The 21,303-nt window shown below is 33.7% G+C and overlaps 2 protein-coding genes across 3 annotated transcripts; one reads left to right on the top strand and one right to left on the bottom strand.

The window, feature by feature from the left end:
* Nucleotides 1–666: 666 nt before the first annotated feature.
* On the top strand, nt 667–8,190 carry EML4 (Emsy N Terminus (ENT) domain-containing protein). 2 transcript variants are annotated; one of them, XM_022288789.2, is made up of 10 exons: nt 667–1,034; nt 2,041–2,252; nt 2,343–2,452; nt 2,555–2,807; nt 2,885–3,091; nt 3,169–3,237; nt 7,039–7,281; nt 7,369–7,437; nt 7,515–7,578; nt 7,782–8,190. In XM_022288789.2, exons 1-10 carry the CDS (start codon nt 1,007–1,009, stop codon nt 7,829–7,831), a joined length of 1,305 nt encoding a protein of 434 aa, XP_022144481.1. In that variant the 5' UTR covers nt 667–1,006; the 3' UTR covers nt 7,832–8,190. The 2 variants fall into 2 exon arrangements, with proteins under 2 accessions (XP_022144481.1, XP_087973308.1); XM_088117182.1 differs by lacking the exon at nt 667–1,034 and having other exon boundaries at nt 2,069–2,205; nt 2,306–2,452.
* Nucleotides 8,191–8,507: 317 nt separating this feature from the next.
* On the bottom strand, nt 8,508–13,225 carry LOC111014149 (DNA-binding bromodomain-containing protein). Its single transcript, XM_022288779.2, has 3 exons — nt 12,559–13,225; nt 11,724–12,450; nt 8,508–9,713 (listed from the first exon to the last, which is right to left on the bottom strand). Exons 1-3 carry the CDS (start codon nt 12,915–12,917, stop codon nt 8,685–8,687), a joined length of 2,115 nt encoding a protein of 704 aa, XP_022144471.1. The 5' UTR covers nt 12,918–13,225; the 3' UTR covers nt 8,508–8,684.
* Between the last annotated feature and the right edge of the window lie 8,078 nt (nt 13,226–21,303).

The raw sequence follows: 21,303 nt of genomic DNA, 5'->3' as shown, positions 1-21,303 counted from the left end.
TACTACTTTTGACTTATCTATAAACTTTGGCAAGAACGAGGATTGAAAGATCGACCTTTGACATGATATTAAGTAGATACCCTGTCCATCCTGTTTGAATCGTTATAAAATATTAATTTATTATCTATTAGACAAATGTGTTGCATATTTAATAAAAATAAACAAGAAAGAAAAAAAAGGATCATACATGAAGTTGATCGTATTACAATATTACAATAATTAAATTTGAACTTCTAAAACAAAACTATCAAACTAAAATTAAGTTCAAGTTGACTAAATTGTCTGTCATATATCTTCTCAATAACTAGTTAAAGTACATAAAAGAAAGCATATATCTTCCATAAAAGGGAATGAATTTGAATCTAAAAAAATTAATATTATTTTCTGGAAAAGAAAAACAGATTGGGCCAAAACACTAGAAAGTACAAACGATTGAATTGGGCTGCGATACAAAGCTGAAGCCCAAAAGAATAAATTGGGCTACGGTAATTAAAGCCCAACCCCAAAAGATGGAACTGTGTTACTGAAGTTTCAGCCGAAGCCCAAAATATTGAAGTGGGCCACGGTAGCTCCAGCCCAACAAGCGGAATTGAATGCAACTATAAGCTCGAAAACAATTCAGCTGTAAATCGAGTTCACATCCGTCCGTCCCTTTTATTAGGAAAGAGAAAACACATTTCCAATTTTGATGACCAAAAAAATTGTTCTTGCACACACAAACTCAGTCCCAAATACTCAGGTCAGGAGTTGAGTGTTCTTATTCTCTATATCGCCGTCGATTTCCGTTTTACAAGATTCAGTTCAATTCCTAGACTTCAATGCCAATCACAAGCGGAAGTTCTGCGCACTTCGCCGGAGATTCGTGTTCCTTCCGGCAGATTTGAGCTCGAAGTCGGCATTCCTCGTTGCCTGTAGCTTCCGCTGTCTCATAATTCTGTTTCTACATTATTCTTGCTGCTGGCTTTCTGAGTGTGCGAAAGGGTTTCTGGTCGGTTGCGAACTGGCTATGGACTACGAGCCGTATGATAGTAGCGGTAAATTAGCTATAATGATGCTTCTTTTCAGTTATTAGGGTTTTCAAGTGTTCTATCAGGGAAATTAAGGAGCCCGTCTAGTTTTGAGAATTGGACTTCCAATCTTGCTTACGGGGCTTGGGGGGACGGTACTATTCTTTGACGTTGATGGTTGCTCGGAGGAACACGCGAAGTTTTTCAATCCTGTACTCTAGTTCTCGAGAGAATTCTCTATCGGAAAAGTGAAATGTTCTGAATCCTTCTTCGAGAAATTATTGACTGCATAGGTGTTGGAGGTTGATACCTGCAGGATGTATTGGAATATAAAAATTTGGAGCTTTTTTTGTTTTTTTTTCCTCTAATATTTACGAGCTTAAACAACCTGCCAATTCGTGCAATATCTCTCCAGAATGTGACTAGCTGTTGAAGTGTGGATATAAGTCATTTCTAGTTGTATTTCATTAATGACCTTCAGTACTTTTTCGCATTTATTACTTTTTTGTATGTTTATTTTTAACCTAAATGGATTGAATTTTTTTGCCTAGAGTACTGACATCTCAAAGAACATTTTTAATCTGCTCTAAAAAATTAGACAGGAAAGTTTTTAGGACAAAATCTCAGCTGGTAGCACTTCATTTTCTTATAAACCGTCTTTTCAACTATGACAAGCCGGTTAAGCGCAGACCAAGTATAAAAATGGTTGAAGTTGTCTGGCTAATAGGCTTTTGGGGTTCTCAGCATTTAACAATATTTGTGAAGGAACTAGTTTATCAGTTATTAATATACACGGTTAGTATCTAAGTCATTGCCCGCAATTGCACACATTTTAATTGTTCTCCTTTTAATTCAAGACTCGGGCTAACCTTCTGCCATTGTGAAGTAACATTATTGCTTGATTCTTAATCTACTGTTCAGTCTCTTAACTATCTTGTTTCTGGAAGACAATGGCTACATTTGTCCCTAACATCTATTATTTGGACTCAGCTAGATCAAGATGGTCTAATTTTTGCGGCGATGTCCATTTCAGGAACTGATGACGATCTCCCTCCATCTCACCAGAATAGAATTGCAAGAGGAGGAGGCCGTGTTTCAGGGAATGGAAGATCAGTTATGGGTTCTGTCCCATATCCCAGGATATATGGTGAAACTGACATGGAAGCGCAAATTCATCAACTTGAGAAGGAAGCTTACAGTTCCGTTCTTAGAGCCTTTAAAGCTCAAGCTGATGCCCTTACTTGGGTACTTTTTGTTTCTATTTTAAGTATCTAATATTGGTATATTTGTTTGATCAGGTTTAAATGACTGCTACATGAAATGTATTTTCTTCAGGACAAAGAAGGTCTAATCACAGAACTCAGAAAAGAGTTAAGACTGTCAAATGAGGAGCATAGAGAGCTTCTAGGACGGGTTAATGCAGATGACATGATTAGAAGTATAAGGTTTGATTACATGAAAAAACAATTTATTAACCAGTATTTTAGGTTTTTGGCAGTTTTCAGGGCGCTTTTATCATTGATGGACATTTTTGGGTTATGTTGTAGGGAGTGGAGACAGGCAGGTGGACATCAGCCTGGCAAGCTCAGTACTAGTCAAGCCATTCATGATCCAATACCCAGCCCTACTGTCTCTGCATCTCGCAAGAAACAGAAAATAACCCATTTGGTTCCTCCACAGTCCTTTACTGGGCCATCTCCATCCTTTCACCAACAAAACGTTGCTCCTCCTCATCAGCCATCCTCATCTGTTGCAAAAAGAGGAGCCATCCCTACAACCAAGGGCAAAAAGCAAAAATCTGTAAGTTTCAGATGCATTGATACTGATTGACCTTATTCTTCATTTTCTTTTGTTTATTTTATTTTCCTTTCCCTCAGATATTACCTGGGGCATCTTCAGCTAAACAATACCAAGCTTCAGTTCCTAGCGGAAGGAATCAAGTTGCTAATAGGGTTTCTTCTGGAGCTATTGAACCAGCTGACGGAGCAACACTGAATCCACTTATTGGGAGGAAAGTGAGAACTAGATGGCCGGATGATAATAATTTTTATGAAGCTGTTATAACTGATTACAATGCTGCTGAGGTAAATTACCTTCTAATTGTGTACTAGCTCATGTTTCATTGAGGAAAGTTGTTGAAAGTACATCTACGTATACTCAGGGACGACATGCTTTGGTTTATGATATGGGTTCTGCTAAGGAGACGTGGGAGTGGGTGAATCTCTCAGAGGTATATCTATCTATAATCTTTTCTTTTATAGTTTTACCCTCACCTGCTGTTGTATGGCCATTTGCATCTCCTGGCTATATATTTTTCTAATTCGGAATTGTGTGAGAAATTGAGAATTATTGCAAGGACCTTAGATGATGAATTTAAGAGTTCATAAATTAGCTCAGAAATTGGGAAGTGGTTTCTGGTTTTTCTTTCTTTCCTTTCTTCCTTTATATGTAGTACCTATGATGTATTTTACTACCTGGAATTTTTGACCTTAGATCCTTCTTCTTTTGATATCAATAGAAGCACCCTAGTCCTTTATTTTTGAAATTTTTTACTTCTATATTTGTCTGGTTTCAAAATATTTTCAAGCTTTTGTTTTAAGATCATGAAGTTACAAGCAACAGAAAATTAAAGTAAACTCCATATCCCTTATTTTCTTTTCAGTACTGGCAATTGATTTCATATCTTTAGAATTTATTCTACTCATTGCACTTAAAACGTCTGTTGATAACAATAAAGCTTCTACTTTGTTTCACGTGTAAAACTTATGAGAACTATAGGTTGCAATTTGTGTACATGATATTTTTGGTGGCATTAATGCTTTACTAAAGAAGAAAACATGGAAAATGAAACTTAGGATTAATGGTAACTTCACCGTTATAGCTACCGGTAAACCTAAGGGCAAGATTTGGGCTACCAAAGGGCTTAGAGGGCAAGATTTGGAAAGTCCGTGACAAAAAGAAATGTTGCCCAACTAGCCAAGTGGCTTTGGTGCTTCCTTTAGAGTCTGAAAATTTGTGACACAAGGTTATCGTGAGAGGATTCAGGTGTCAGTCTACCACTTTAGATACTTTTGTTGAGGCTAAGGGCCTCTGGAGGAGTTCACAGAAAGTCATTTCACACCGTCTTCTATTTTTTAAAAAATTTATGAAGTATTTTGTTGGGTCCTGGAGATGGGTTTTGTATTGGTTTTTGCAATGGTTACTAGATTGTCAATGACACCTTCAATATTATTATGTGTAAATATGGTCTGCACCCTTTTGCTTTATGATATAGGACCATTGTGAGTAAATACGGTTCGTACCCTTTTGAGTGGGTATCGGCTTATGCGTCTATAACCTATTCCAAAAGCCTCTGGAATGCTATTTTTTCTCTTTTGGGTAATATTTAGATGTGTCTTGGGAGGAGGGATTTTTGTTTATGCCCCAAACCACCCAACCCTTATGGGGACTTTTCTTGTAGCTCATTGTTCCAGAATTTATGTGTTCCTCCCATGGCCCTTCTTTCTCCTCTCTTTGGAAGGTTAAGATTCCCAGGAAAGTAAAATTTTTTGTAATATGCCATGAGAGAGTTAACACCTTAGATCATATTCAGAGGCATTCCTCCTTTGTGTTGGGCCTGCACATGGTGCAGTCTGTCCAAGCTTGCGTCGGAGTATCTCAATCATATTCTTTGGGAGTGCTCGTTTGTCAGGCTTTATGGAGTCGCTTTCCTTCAGCTTTTGGGATCTTGTGGTCGCGTAATAGGGATTATTGTTATATGATAGATGATGTTCTTAACTTTTCTTCCTTTTGTGATAAGGGGAGAGTTATTTAGCATGCTTGTTTTTTTTGCTGTTTTAGGGGGTTTATGACTTCAGACGTAGGGTAAAATTTTTAGGGGGAAGAAGTCCTGTAGAAAGGTATGGAAGGTTGTTAGATTTAATACCTTTTTATGGGTTTCGGTTACTAAACTGTTTTGGAATTATTAGTTAGGTTTTATTACTTTTGATTAAAGACCGTTCATTAGTATGGACTTCTTTTGAAGGGGCTGGTTAAGTATGTCCTTGTTTTTTATTTCAGCTTTCTCAATAAAGCTTGGTTCCATAAAAGGAAAGAAAAGAAAAGAAAAGAAAAAAACAACAATGACACCTTCCATAACCTCTTTCCTTGCCTACCAATCTTTCTTTATTTAAAAATTCTTTTGGTAATCCTGTCATGCTGTGAAATGGTAATCCTCCCTCTCTTTCTCACTAATCTTAACTTCCAATTTAGGAATCTCTTTTTGATCTTGAGTATGGACGTAACTTCACTTCTCCTATTAAGTGGTGTCTGTCTTTATTCCAATTCTGGTGACTTTCATATTTGGGCCTTAGATTCTTCACGGACTTTCAAGTCTTTTTCTCCTACTTTATTGCTCAACCCTCATTTTGATCTCGAAAGAAAGTAAAGGTATTTCTTTGGTCTTTAGCTTACCGAGCCCTGAACACATCTGAGAGGCTCCAGAAGAAATGTCCAAACTGGTCGATATCCCCTTATGTCTGTTGTTTGTGCTTGAGAGAAGCAGAATCCTTAGATCATTTGTTTCTCCGCTGCCCTTTTTCTAATAAAGGTTGGCTGGTGTTGTTTGAGATCTGTGGGGTCTTGGTCTGCTTGCTTAGGAACGTTGAAGACTGGTTGATTGAATGTTTTTATGGATGGCAGCTCAAAGGAAAGGCCTATATTTTGTGGAAGTATGCTTTCAGAGCGTTGTTATGGAACATTTGGATGGAAAGGAACTCGCGCTTGTTTGAAGATAAGTCTAAGTCTTTTGATTCTTTTTGTAACTACAGCCTCTCCATGATATTACAAGATTGGAGAGCCCTGTCGTGTTAGTCTCTTTTGCGGAGGGGGTCTTCTCGTCCCCTGTCCCTTAGGATGTTTTGTGCCCGTTCTATCTTACGACTTGTTTCTTTATCCAAAAAAAAACCCTCATTTTCATCTTCCCCTTCCCCTTTCTTTGGCAAACTTTAGAAGGTTGGTTAAAATCCAAAGATTTGATTTTTCTCTTAGCTGGTAGCCTTTGAGAAGATTACCTCCACAATTATGTCCAAAGGTCTTTAGTGGTGTGTTTGTGTAGACTGAGTGTTGGAAGTTCTAGAAGTTCTAGATCGTATTTAGGAAACTGTCATTTCTCTTGGAGACTTTGTGGCAATTTCTTGAGATCTTCGATGTTAGCTTGGCTCCTGATGGGATTGTTGGAACATGGTGGATATGGTTCTTCTACACCCACTCTTTCGTAGTGGACATCTCTTGTGGCATACAATGTTCTTTGCTAATATTTAGTGTATTTCACTTGATCACCAATGGTTCAAAGATGTCATACAATTTGGATTGACTTAAGTGATAAGTTAAAATACCTCAGAAGGTTAAGGATTGCTTGAATGTTGTTTCCTGGGAGAGGGTTCTCTCTTCCCACTGCCCTTAGACTGTTTTTGTTCTTTGCTTTTGTTTATTAAAGGTTTCTTACCCAAAAAAAAGGACTGCTTGAATGTTATAGGACAGTAGTTCATTAGAACTCAGTGGACATTTTGTGATCACTGACCAGGGATTTCGGGGCACTAAAGATGTATACATTTCCTAACTTACAAATTTCTGAGGACAGGAAATGTACACAGTATTGAACATGGTGAAGTTAAAAATCAAATGAGTTTGTAGGTATCAAAATTTAAAGTTGCATCATTCAGGCCATGTTTTTTCTTCTTTTACATATATTACTTATATGGACAGGTTTTATGTGAAGATCCAAATTTGAGATTGTATTGCATGCATCATGTATGTTATGTAATCTATTGGATAAATGATTTTAAAATGCTGAAGAATTCATCTGGTTGTATTTTTGCCTATTGATGGTCAGTCGATAGTTACTGACAGGTCAAATGTCCTGTTTTAAGTTATAGTTTATATGATAGGATCTCATATTACCTGTTTGAAATTTTACTGGATTGGAAGATCTGAATTTTGAGAAACGGAATACGATTTTCTTGCTCGTTCTTAACTTGAATTGGCAATGCAGATTTCTTCTGAGGACATCCAATGGGTTGATGAGGATCCTGGAGTCCCGCATCGAGGTGGTTATGGTGGATCAGGTCATGGAATGAATCGTTCAGTAGGACGTGATGGTGTTGCTGGTGCAGGTAGAGGTAGGGGAGTCGCCAAATCTCAGTCCAGAAAAGATTTTTTGCCGGCCCAAAATGGCATCGGAAAGAAGACATCTGATGATATACGGATACTCCACACAGAGACTCTAATTAGAGAGGTACGAGCAATGGGGATGTTATATTCTTTCGACCTTTACTAAGTAGTTTGGCTTTCTAGCATCTTAATTTCTTTTTGATTTGGTTAGGTGGAGAGAGTCTTTGGTTCAAATCATCCAGATCCTGTTGAAGTTGAAAGGGCAAAAAAAGTTCTGAATGTAAGAAGCATTATTACTGCAGTTCTGCATTTTATTCTGTTCACCTCATAATTTACATGCTAATTTCCTTCATCCAGGACCATGAACAATCACTTATCGATGCTATTAATAGGCTTGGAGATATTTCTGATGCCGGAAGTGGTAATTTTATTTCAATCTGGACCATGCTTTTCATTGAAGTTCATTCCCCATGCTTGATAAATTTCACTTGTATCATTCATATATTGATCACTCAGAACAATCCATTATACCAGCTAATGTCCTTCAGTTCAGAACACCCATTGACATGAGTTATAATTTTACATCCCTTGATACCCTGTCTTGTTTGGCTGCTTTCATAACAGACGAAGGTGGCCACCGGTTCTCTCATGGGCAATCGATGGACCGGGAATGACGGTAGTTGTTTCAAAATGGAGGTGGTTCACTCTGCAACAGCATCCTTTTGGTACAAAAGTCAACTGGATGCGGTAAGCAACTTTTGAGTTAATTGGGGAGTGACACACACACCTATCTCTCTCAAAGGCCCCTTTCCTGTAAAATAACCATATGATTGAGTTGAATGTTCCTTCGCTTAGGTTAACTTGGGGTTTTTGCTCTCTATTAGCATAGATATTGTTCTTAGGAGATGGGGGTTGATTGTTTTCTTCATTTTTTTTTCTTTTTGGTAAGAATTAACATAGGAAGGCTGTGATACTTGTGTAACATTATTTGAATAGTGATTTAAGATATGACCCATGTATAAACTTCTAAGAAGTTTTCTGATTTAGGAAAAAAAAGAAAAAAGAAAATTAAAACACATACAAATCACTAACAAGAGAAAAATGAGAAGGTATAGGCCATAGGCAGTAGAGATATTGAAAACATTTGTGTACATCATATGAATATATCAGATTTTATCATCTTCCTTGCCAGTTTAATGAGTGGTGGTGGTGGAAGGAGAAATTACTTGGGCCTGGGCTAACCTGTTACCATGCTCCACGTGTCCATTAGAGCCCTTTCTCATCTCCAATATCCACCACACAGAGCCTTGTGCTGGCAACAAATTGGTTCTCTTCAATCAACGGACCAGATGCAACGAAAATGAAATTCGATAAAGAAAAAGATTAGACTAAGCGAGTTGCCTAACTTTTTAGTGTTACAAAATTAGAGGTAAGAAATAATTAAATGCAATACTGATTTTGATACACTGCGGACTTCGTCTATTAATATACACAAAACTAACAGTCGTCGGCAGGCAATCAAGAGGGTCACCTTCTAGACCGTTTTTTTGGTCTTTTTAGAGGTTCTTTTCCACCACCTTCTCTGGCTCTTTTTGTTGGAACGGGCTCGGCCTCTGCCTTCTTAGGTGGCCGCCCGACGCTGCGCTTGGAAGGGCTGGCATCATCCTTCACACGCTTCTTGTCGTTGCTTTGCCTTAACGATGCTCTCTCCTTTCCTTTGTCGCTTTTGGTGCTGCCCTTCTTTTGTTCTGCAGTTGCATTCCCACAACTACTACCGCTTCCAACTCGGCTGTTTCTTTTTATCGTCTCTGCGGGTGAGTTTTGCTTGATCCTCTTCAAGAAATCTGCTGCACTACGTTTCTTCTCCAGTGCAACTGTCTCGGGTTTCTTCTTATCTGGGGTTGATGTCTCCATTTCGTTGGCTGAACCGGGTTTCCATCCAGAACTTGCATTCTGTTTCTTGATGCTAGGACCACTAGAGTTTGTGGTGCTATCGTTGCTCCTCCTCATGCTTCTGGCTCCAGTTACGGGCTTCTCTTTCACCTTGCTGTCCTTTGTAGTACCATGGTCTTCAACAGCATTTGAAGCCTTTTTAACTGTTGGTTTTATATCAACAGCTGACTTTTCATCATTGCTACTCCGATCTTTTTCCCCAAGACTCGACGAAAGCTTGGCTGAAATCTTGCTCCGTTTTCGACAAACTATTATAGGAACAGAGGACTTCTGTTTGGCAAGCAAGGAATGTGAACCTTCCAGATCCGCACCCTTGGACCGGGAAGGAACCGCAGGGGATGAATCCACTACTTCAGGTGAAGGGTCAGTCCGAACAACCTGCAGACTCTTCTTCAGTTCATTGGAGACGAGAAGACGGAGTTCACAAGCAGCCACCGCCTCCTTGGAGAATTTGGGGAAGAAGATAACCGCATTGTTGCAAAGAAGCAAGAGATCTCGATAAAAAGCGAGGCTTGAAGACGAATAAGAGCCAGAATTGACCTTGGCTTGAACCATCTCCAAATCCAAATGCTGCCGTACCATGCCCTTGTACTCCTCCGACTCCTGCAAGCATCATCACAGTGGGTAAAACATATCATTCTCGTGATAACACAAAACAAAAAAGCAACAAAATTTGGCGAAATCTAAGACCAAATCGGTCAAGCTTCAAGAACACATGATTGAAATATAACATCTTTCCTCCACACCCCCAACTTTTCTCCCCCTTGGTATACAATATTAGCACAGAAAAGAAAGTTGAGATGGATGTTGATTCTAATTGTATATAAGAGGCAACACCCACAAATCCTGGTCTCGTGTCCCTATGGATCCTGTAATCTTTATTGGAAAGAGAAGGTTAAAAATAAATAAAATATAGATGAGAAGCTTACAGAAAATGTTTGGGTGAGTCAGCTTTGCAGGGGCAAATGGGAGAAGTGCCAAAACGCCAGGACAAAATACTATATCTTTATGACCCTTACGAATTTGGGATTAAAAAAAAAAAACATTTAAAGCACCAGTTAAACTTCTACAAATATTGATAAAAAGAAGAGATTTCTGTTGAAATTAAAAAAAGAAAAAAAGTATTTCTAAGAAACTATTTTCAAACCAACTATTTTGTAAGTTCTAATAAACCCGGTAAAATGGGTATTTGACTTAGAATTTCAAACCACTCACCTGCTTTCTAGAAAAGTTATAACAAATCTTAAAAACAAAGTAACAACAAATCTAAAAAAACAAGAAATGTATTCACTCAATGCGATAAAAATAAATTTAACAGTACAAAATTTAGACACCAATTTTAATTTTTTTTAAAGGAAAAGATGGTAACATAGAAAATTTGATAAGACAGACTACTTTACACTGTGAATGAAAATAAAAGGGATCACATTTGGAGAAAAAAATTCTTAAAATATAATTGGTTTCAAACTCTTCCGAGTTTACGATAAAGTGCATTCCGAAAAGAATTTTTTCTGTGACCGAATTATTTCAAAGAGATTTTGGGTAAAATTTTTCTTGATATATTATGAAGATGCTTTATCCAAAATTATCGTAGTACTGAATAAAATTATGCTTTTCTTTTATCAACACTTCTGTAAGTGCATTGTAATTTAGATTACTTATTTAAAAAATTTTAAATCCAAAACAAAAGTAGCAACGAAAAGCAACGTGATTTGAAGAGTTAATGGTCCCCCTTTCTTCTTTTTATTTATGTTCTCTATTGGAAATGGTCCAAATTTATTGGTCATAAAGTCTTTGGTAGCATGGGATTTTTTGCACTACCAATCTTCAACAACTGAAATTACCAATATACAGGCACAAAATAATTATTATGTTAAATTCTCATACCTCATATTTATGGTAAAAAAAATAATTAAGTTTAAATACTATTTTGAATTTGAACTCTTATCTTTGATTCAATTTTATTTTATTTTGGACCTTATATTTTAACTTTTCTTCATTTTAGTTCTACTTTTAGAAAGTTTGTTTGATTTCGATTAGAAAAAATTTAAGACAATAGAAACATTTTAATATAAATTTAGGATTAGATTTCAAAAAAATTTAGTGGGTGGATAAAATTACGATACTAAAATTAAGATAGAAAAAAATGAGATAAAAATAAAAATATAAGGTCCAAAATAGACATTTTGAAAGTATATAGACTAAAAAAATTGAAAGTAGAATAATCAAAATAATATTTAAACCAAATGATTATTACGTTTAAAACTTAATTAAATCCTGAATTTACGTATTTTTTCTACTTTGGCCTAACTTTTAAATGTTATATGCTGGACTTCTATATCCAGCAATATTAGTTTTCATTTCATTTTGATTCCTTAGCATATTTTATTTTAATATTTAAATTTTCTATAAATAATTATTTTAGTCTTCAGGCTTTAATTTATCATTAATTATCTAATGAAAGCTAAAAAGGGAAACTTTGTGAAACCTAACTAGTATATGATTATTTTGATCTAATTATTTAATTTTTCAAAAATAAAATAGGATTTAAAAACTAACTATTTTTTCCCTATTATTTATTTAAAAGAAAATGGAAATTGGGAAATATTTTACCTGACTTTGGAGACGGGATTCGAAGAAGGAGCCATGTTTATGCGCCCGTATCATCTGCAAAATATCGTCGAACCGCCGTGACTTGACGGTCGCCGTCCGGCGAGGTTCGTTGCCGCTGCTTCCGCCGGAGATCTCCTTTCTCAGGAGTCTCTTCCTCTTCATCCTCCCCGTCAAGCTTGCCGAGCTCTGTACTTCGCTGCTCTCCCTCGTCGCCGTCTCTCCTCCGTTCGACTGAGCCTCCGAGTCCGCCAACTCGGACGAGTCGCCGCCCACTCGCTGGGGTTTCTTTTCGGTTTCCGATATGTCGCACGTCGGGTTCTTAGCCACTGTGTCCGTACTGCCGTCATCCGACTGCGGACCGGCTGGTTCGGAGGCTCTCCGGTTCTGTTCTGATCTGAATGAGCCGGCAAATTCCGGTTTGGTTTCTGATTTAACGTTTTCGCCCGTGCTTTTTCTGTTGCCGCTTTTGGAACCGGTGGAATTGGACTGGTTGACGGAGAAGTCCTCCCGGTCGGAATCTTCGCCGGGAACCGCCGGCAGCGGCGGCTTCGAGACTGTTCCGTTCGGTCCGGACCGGTAATCTGGTTCTCCGAAAAGCTTCTTGTCGTTTTCTGATCGTCGTTCTCTGGACTCCGTTTTTAGATCTGGTTTTCCAGTGCCGGCGTCTCGGTCGTTCAGTCCGTGTTCTCGCTCCTCCTCCAATCTCTTGACCTTCAACTGCAACGAGCTGCCGAAAATCTCAATACGATGAACTCAGATCTGAAAGTAATAAGATGAAAAAATAATGTTCCAAAAAAAAGAGAGAAAAACGGAAAAATCCGAGAGAGAGATTTACCTGATTGAAACGTCATATCGCTGGACCTCTCGTCGGAGTTCTGCGACGCGAAGTTTCCTCAACTCATCGACCCAAGGGATGGCGTTATCGATCTTATCGGCAATTCCGCCGCCGTTCTGGTTGAAAACGGCGTCGTTTTGGAAGGATGTAAACCGCCGTTTCAGGTCAAGGAATTTGAGTTCGCAGTTAGGGGCGGTGATGAGGAGATGAGGGAGAGAAGAACGAGCCTGAACTTCCATGGCGACGGAATTCCAGTCCTTAAATCCATGGCGCTTAACGGCGCAGGCCAGTAAAAGCTCCTCCCAAGTCCCCCACGAGGCGGCGCTCTGCTCACTCTCTCGCTCTTTATCTTCCGCCATTAGATTGCAAAAAACAGCATAGAGATTCCCGATTAGCCACTCTTCCTTCTCATCCCTCCAATTTTTGCTCCCTCTTTTTAAATTTTTTTCAAAAAGAAAAATCACAGAGTTTGTTATTTAGGGTTTCTGCGTCGTCTTCTTCCTCCCCTTTCCCCTCCTCTGCGGCGTGACCCAAAAGAAAGAAAAATCCGAAGCTCGTTTCAAAAAAATTTAATTGGGTTATTTATTTTTTTTCTTTTCCTTCTCTCTCTCTTTTTGAAGATTTGAGAGAAATGAAGCGAAATGGAAAACCAAAAATCTTCCGTTTCGTTTGGTTTTGGTTTATATGTAGTTTTGATTCAATCTGGGCCTCTGATCTCTTGAACACGCAATTTGGTTCGTGAATTTAAGTGTTTTTATGTTAATGCCCTCGTAATATTTCTGAAATTACACCCCTTGTCCTCCATTCAAATTATCAAATATAAAAGAGGGAGCGGCGTTCCCGAATTTACGATTTAGCACTTTGCCTCCCTCCTTTGCTTTGCTTTATGTCATTTATCTCTTCGCCCGATTTTGGAATTTTTTTCCCTCATATTTTTTATTCTACATTGTGATTTGATTTATAAACTTTTTAAAAATTATTTCGGTAAATCGGAAAAGGTTTATTTTAGTTTTAATATTATTTTTTAATTATAATCTCTAATAATTTTTTATTAATTTTAGAATGATATATATATATATATATATATTCAAATCACAAAAAGAAAAAGTAATGGCTAATCGCTTTAAATTTGACTTAGTTTTGAATATATATATATATATATTTTTTGAAAACTCGAACACATGACTTTTTGAATACGGTAATGTTAATCAATTGAGCTAGGTTTAGGTTTGCATAATTTTGAACATTTTAATTTGGTTGAATTTTGCAACTGATAGATCTTTAACATTTTTGATATTTTTTTTAGATTCACGAACTTAGTCACAAAATTAAATTTTGTGTTAGTTAGAAATTTAGAATTATGTAGGTAAATCCGTAAATTTTTTAAATGTTGGATAGACTATAGATCTATTAGACATAAAATTTAAAATTCAAAAACTTACATGGTAATTTAACCCTAAATAGAAGACATGTCACATTTAATTTTTGTTAAATGATTTACAAAGGATCAATTACTAAACTCATAAAAAAATCAATTACTAAAATATAATATAATTTTTTAATATAGAGTAAAATGCATTTTTAATGTCTCCACATCGAGCCTCGTCCCCGCAATTTGGAAAGGGTGGAGATTCCCTAGTTATTCTTTGCTGGGATTTTTTTAATAATATAATATATATTTGAATAAGCAATCTTAATATTTTAATAACAAATATTTAAAATCATTAAACAGACCATTTAAAAATAATTAGAATGTTTAATGTTGCTATTGTTCTGTAGTAAAAGATACATACAATTTAAACAAAATTTTTTTAAAAATCTAACATAATATTATACATATTTTTGTAATCTTGTTCCCCTCATAAAGTCACCATAGGAATACATGATAAAATAAAGTGCAAGAAACTCCACCCTAGTCTCCATCTATTTTCTTTGAAAAATTAGATTCTTTTTTAAGACAAATATATTGTGTGTTGGATCTGTTCAAGTAATGTGGCTTATCTCTTCTCTGAAGTGAGTGTTCTTATCTCGAATTCGAAAATAACGAAGTGATGGATTACTTTGTCTTTTTTATAGGTGATTACAGGTTAATCAGTTTGGTAAGAAGACTAATAATTCTAGCCTTCAATCTTGACAAGGGTTAGTCTGGTGGTGCTGACTGTGCCCAGTCAGTCTCGTTGTTAATGCACACTAATGGTGATAACAGCTTTGCCAGATCGAGTTGATTCTCTTCCTTCGATCGACCGATGGTGTCAGGTCTAAACGATGTCCGACATGTGGTAGGCTGGTTTTCTCCCTCGTAACATTGTGTTCATTTGACCATTATTTAAAAAAAATTAAATTACATTTTCAGTCCCTAAAATTTGAAAAATGATTCTAAATAGCCATGGAGCGACCATTAGTTGACTAATGCTAAAATGATGGGTTTTGCTGATGTGGTAAAAATATAATAATTTGATGTCAAACATAATAATAGCTTAACGGTAATTAGAGAGAAGTTCAGTCATCCAACAATATTATTAAAAGCAAGGTTCAATCGACAATTTAATGTATTTAAAAAGAAAATCAGCAATTTAATCGTCATATTATCTTTAGACAACTAATAGTCAAATGATCTCAAAGATTATACCTTTAGAATAATTTTTCAAACTTTAGAGACTAAAGTATCTACTCAAATGAATATTAATGACCCAACAAATCTCTTAACTTATTAAATTCTTTTTTAAAATATAGAGAAATGTTTTTTTAGTACGTAACGCGGAGAGGTTAGAAATTCATTAAATTTTTAATTGGACATGTTATCATAAAGTTATTGAAAGATTTTAGACATAATAGGGAATTCTTTTTAATCTTTTTACATCTTTCTCTCTTTTTTTTTCTCTTCACATCTTGTTTAGCATGTCATTTGCCTTTCCATATTTAAAATATGATTAATTAATCGCTTTAATTGCACAATTAATTTTTTTAGAACAATTTAAAATTAATTTATTAGTCAAATAAGAATAGATTATTATTATTATTATTTTAATAATCCTGACTTCAAAACAACATTAAATAGGATCTTAGAAAGTTACTAACATGAATAATACATCAATGGAGTACTGGAATATCAAATTTAAAATTGATATTCTACGTGCAATTCTACCTGACTTCAAATATTTAAAAATATATCAAATTTAAAATTAACAATCTACGTGCAAGCCACGTGATACATTATGGGTATTAAATAAAATGTGCCAAAATTTGTGTTATTTTTATAATTTTGAGACTTTTTTTCTGCTGAGACAAATGTGGGGATGAAAAACGGAACCTCCAATCTCTTGGAAATAAGTAAAATGTGTAAATAACTATGTTATATTCATGTTGGCTTATGATTTTTAGATTGAATATATCTGTAAAAATCATTTTAATTTTTAATATCATGTGGATCTACCCACCTTTCTAACGTCAAAAGTTTCTCTAATTGATCAAGTTTAAAAATAATAATAAATTATTATTATTAAAATACACTTTTTGTTGTATTTGGGAGTCTAAAAAAGGGTGGATGATTTAATATGTGTGTTTTAGCTTGGTTGGATTAGATGTTTAAATTTTATATTTTATATTTTAGAAATGTACAGTTGATTTTGTATATCAAATTTTCCTTAGTTATAAAATTGCAAATTTGTGGATGAGATATATTTAGATTTCTAGGGTCGGTTTGAATCGAATTGGTTAAGACTGTTCATTTTTTAGAAGATCGATTTTAAATATTGATTCGTTTGATCGTTTAATCGAAGATAGGTGTTTCTAATCTTATGCTCAGGTTGACACATTGAAAAAATATCAAACCAACAAAATGCTTGAAGTTTTATTAACCTATTTTCATAATTTTTTAGGACTACATGCAGCGCGGGAAATCGGACTCACAGCCTCTTAATTGAAGTTATAGGTCAATTATCGTTGCTCGCTTTAGCATGTGACATATTTTAGTATCCTTGTAGCTTTTATTTTATTTTACTATTTTTTAATCATTTTTTATTCCTAAAATTGGCAAGTTGAATTAATTTCACTTGCAAAATTTACCACATATTAAATTTTCGCTAATTTCACCAATTAATTTTAACGAAAAGTAAATATCAATTTAATGAAAATTAAGCTTTATACAAAAAATTCAATCATTAAATAATTCCGAGAAAACTTACAGATCCCAATAAAAAACCAAATTTTAGTGTCATTTTTGTCTAAATCCTATCAATTTCATGTCACATGTATGTTTTTTTTAATTCATTTCACATATATGAAACTTATTTTTAAAGTTTAATGTGCAATATTTATTCAAATTTAATTAGAAGAAATTTAGAGTTTATTGTACAAATTAATATACCTTATCAAGGGTTAAAATTGATAATTTTTTTAATTGTGACGTGAAGACCCAACCTTAAACCTTAGCGCACTATGCTCATATACTCAAGCTTAAATGTTATATTTTATTTCTTAATTTCTAAAAATTGTCAGAGATAAATTTTCAAAAGTGTTAATAAGGGAAATGAAATTGAAAGATGCATGCAATTATTCATATCTAATTATAAATGAAAATCAATACTAGAATTTTTTTACCAATGAATGGATTAACTTACTTGATCTATAGAGAATCAATTTATTTGACCTCAAAACAAAATCCAATAATTGGAATCAGATTCGAACAACTCTACTTTTCATTCCCATATTTGTTCCCTTTTCTCCCCACGATAATCACAAAATCAAGCAAAACCCTAAAAAGAAGAAATCTTGTCGGCCCATGTAAAGGCCCAGGCCCATAATGCAAATTGGCCATAAACCCATTTAAGGCCCAAAATTATTTATTCCATTCGTGGGCTTAATCCACTAACTAAAAAGATTACCCAAGTGCCGCACGACGTCGTATTGCTAGTTTAACGAAGCAGATGCTGAAAATTGGGCTGCTGTCTCACACTTCTCTTAAAATTGGGCCATTACGTTTGGGCTTCAGTAAAACTGAGTACTTTTTGAGAAATTATATGCTCTATATAGCTATTTTTTGTCATGCATTTTCCAAAAAGGAAAAGAAAAACCCCAAAATTTAAATGATATTTCAAGATTTTCCAGATTTACACATGTTTTTTCTTTTTTGGATTTTGATTTGAACTTTTTATGACTGGTTGGATATTTTATTAATTAAATTTTGGGCAAATTTACTTGATTTTAGGTTACTTTGTAACTTGATTTTTATAACAAATTTAATAAAGTTTAAAGCAATAAACTGAAGATTGACTCACCATTTTTTGACATAAATTATGGATATGTAATATTAGATGAATTTCTCCAAAGTTCAAAAATTCTTCAATAGGAAGTCTATTTTTGATCTGTGCATTAAAAATAATTTTTGGTATCAAAGTCATATGTGATGTTCGAAGCCAAATTAAATAATGGGATTTTGGTCCAATGTCTTCAAATCTTAGCGATAAATCTATAGTATAAATATTTAAATCGTTTAATATTTGCTTGAATGATTGAAAATTTCCAAACAAAATATGGAGTCCAAATGTATGATAAGAAATGGTTTAGCTAATGGAGGTATCGATTACTTCTTTTGGGAATCAGCAACACATTTGACATTTTATCAGGTCCAAAATTAAAATATATCCTTATGATTCAAAACAATAATTATTCTGTAATATTATATTAATCTAATATGGAAATCATTTTAGCCCAGAGATGTTAGAATTATTTTAAATTTAAATCCCAATTGAGTCTATAAAGTTTTAAGAATTTTTCATTTTTTATCCTTAATCTCTCACAGTAATGTCTGTTTTGTTTCTTAAAATTTTTAATTTGTTCCGTTATGTCATCTAAATTTTCAAGAATCTATTTGTAGTAATTTTAAAAGAAAGTAACTACTTTGATTTTTGCTGTCAATTGAATAACGAGAGTATAAAAGGTTTTTTTTTATAAGTACAACACGCGGGGGTGGGAGATCGTACTTACAAGTGAGATATATATATATATATATATATTTTTTTTTTTTGGAAAAGTGATGTATATATGTATTGGAGCCCCATAGATTTCTAAGGCACTTATTAAGATATTAGATGAGAGAGATAACAAGAAACAAAATGATTGTTATTTTAAGGGTTAAAATAGTATTTTGGTCATTCTACTGCTACTTTCAACTTTATTTCATTTTTGGTCTTGGTTCCTATACTTTTATTAAAAATTGGCTCTTTTGGTCTCTTATTTTTTTATTTCATTATTTTATCACAATTTTAGCAGTTAGTAAATTTCTTTAAATGGAGCCAATTAAAAGTATTTTTGTTGTGTATAGAAATTGTGTTAAAAATTTTCAAACAGAGATCAAAATGGTCACTTTTCAAAAGTCTATACCATAAATATCAAAAGGGACATTTTGAAAATAAAAAGAGAGTAAAGTGAATAAAATTGAAAATACATTCATCAAAACAAATATTTTAAAAATATAGAGATAAAAAAATAAACAAAAATAAAAAAAAATACAACTACTCGGCTAAGATAGTATTTAAATTTGTTTAAAGAAAATTTTAGGGACCGACATTTAGGTTGTTGGAAGTTAAACAGAAATTTTAAAAGTTTATGAAAGGTTTTTTTTTTTAAAAAAAATATTATTTATTCGTTTATATGTTGAAGAAAATCAAATTAAAAAGGGTTGACTCTTTCCTCCACTACCCATTATAAACGCCTAATGGCCTATTTTTAAAGGACAAATGCAAATATTACATAATTAGATGAATTATTACAAAAACAATATTTAAACATAATTGTAAACATTGTAAAAAATAGAAAAGAAAATACCAATAAGTCATTAGTAAATTAAAATATAGATTAATGGGTGGTTATAATGATTATAATTCATCATTCATCAACATATAGAATACAAATATTTTTTTAATTTATCAAAGACAATTTATGAATTTTTATTTTTATAATTAATTTTATAAAATTACATGAAAACATTTTAAAACCCAAAAGTTACCCATTTAAATTTCTTATTTTTCTTGACCTCATTTCCAATTTTGTTTTTAATAAATCACAACTTTGACAAATTAATACGACTCAATCTTTACTTTAAAATGTTATGGTCAATTCTTGCCGTATTGGACCATCTTAGCAAACAAATCCACTTACCCCAACCTCCCACTTTTATTCCAAGCTTAGCTTTTTGTCACCAAAATTAAATTGAATGAATGTTACCAATAGAAAACAAAATCGTTGCGGGTGACATTCATCATTTAGACGAGATTTGAGGCATAACGATGAGATACGTGAAAATTTTAATCGCCACGTTGCTTATCGAAATTTTATCGTCTGGGATAAGAATGTGAACGAAAATAATCACCACCTTCAACAACCTGTCCCGTTTTCATTTAAACCCTCAACTAATACTAAGACAAAACTATTAGTAATAAATCACGTCAATACTAATTTTCACGGTCAATTAGACTAAATCGTTTCTTCTTCATGACAAAAATATTATAGCCTATTTTTTAATATGTCGAAATCGTATACTAAGCATAAAAATAACTCATTTTCATATTATAATCAACAAAAATAACAAAGGAAGAACAAAAAATCAAAAGGGAACGCCAGTGGAAATCATATATAAATATAATGGTGCAAGAACTTGCCACGCAATTTACCATAGTTATCATCATTAATCATAATAATAATTTTATTAATTAATGTCTAATGTTATCCCACCAAAACCCAACTACTACCATTGTTTATCTCGACTTTTTTTTTTTTTAATAACGAAGTTTCAAATGTCCAAAAAAAAAAAAATTGACGAAGTTTGAATATTAACTTAATTCTTAAGTCACTGCCATTTAAGAACTTCTTTTTCCTTTCAAAGATTCAACGGATAAAGAAAGGGAGCATTATTTACAAAAGTTTTGTTAAACCCACTTTCTTTCTTTTTTCTTTTAATTTGAATTTTTCTAAATCTCAATGATTATGCTTAAATTACTTTTCAAATTACTCTCTAAAGTCCACCGTCTTCGTTCACACTATACAAATTTGACGTGTTTGACAAAAGTTTCAACAATTCAATGGCGTTGATGACTTACTTTTACAAAAATGTCTCTGATGTCCGTCGATATTTCTGAAAAATAAAAAGTAATAAAAATTCATTAAATTAACAAATAAACTTTTAATTTTTTAAAATAAGTTAAAAATTATTAACATTAATAAAATTGGTTGATATCTTTTATGTTTTATCTATTTTTTTCGATAATATGAAAATGTCAACATGTCAATAGAAATTATAATATTCTTTAAAACCTTTTTTTTTTATAATGGTAATAAAAATATTTTTTGCTAAAAAAATTAAAATACATTGTCGAGAAAATGTGTTTGACCTAAGATTTCAGTAACCTTTTTGCTTGATACCATGTTAATTTACTACTAAATTCACGAATTTTTTTAGTACAATAAGTGGGGACGAGAGATTTGAGCTCGTATATCTTAATCCTAACATGTATCAATTACCAATTCACAAAAACTTTAAGTTAGACTTACAATAAATTTTATTATGTATTAGTAGCAGCATAACCAAATGAGATTTGAATTTTTAATTAATGCTACAATCATGGCACTATACTTTATATAATTTTATATGATTAAATATTATTTTGGTTGGGTTTTCAATGGGCATAGTGCATGCGCAAGGTCGTCTTTTCATGCAAATATTTGGCCTTATCCAAACCCCGAAAAGCG

The sequence above is a fragment of the Momordica charantia genome (assembly GCF_013281855.1).
Source record: "Momordica charantia cultivar OHB3-1 chromosome 9 unlocalized genomic scaffold, Mcharantia_2.0 BLBB01000009.1, whole genome shotgun sequence".
NCBI classification, from domain to species: Eukaryota; Viridiplantae; Streptophyta; class Magnoliopsida; order Cucurbitales; family Cucurbitaceae; genus Momordica; species Momordica charantia.
Note: the sequence above shows the minus strand (reverse complement) of the source record. Positions and strands in the feature narration are given on the sequence as shown.

Excerpts from the sequence above, each read along its gene's own strand:
- EML4 (XM_022288789.2), top strand. The coding sequence starts at position 1,007 with ATGGACTACGAGCCGTATGATAGTAGCG. Across the intron at positions 3,238-7,038 it reads AGTGGGTGAATCTCTCAGAG|ATTTCTTCTGAGGACATCCA; the intron begins GTATATCTATCT and ends TTGGCAATGCAG. Across the intron at positions 7,438-7,514 it reads GGGCAAAAAAAGTTCTGAAT|GACCATGAACAATCACTTAT; the intron begins GTAAGAAGCATT and ends TCCTTCATCCAG.
- LOC111014149 (XM_022288779.2), bottom strand. The coding sequence starts at position 12,917 with ATGGCGGAAGATAAAGAGCGAGAGAGTGAGCAGAGCGCCGCCTCGTGG. Across the intron at positions 12,451-12,558 it reads CGATATGACGTTTCAATCAG|CTCGTTGCAGTTGAAGGTCA; the intron begins GTAAATCTCTCT and ends GATTTTCGGCAG. Across the intron at positions 9,714-11,723 it reads AATCCCGTCTCCAAAGTCAG|GAGTCGGAGGAGTACAAGGG; the intron begins GTAAAATATTTC and ends TGATGCTTGCAG.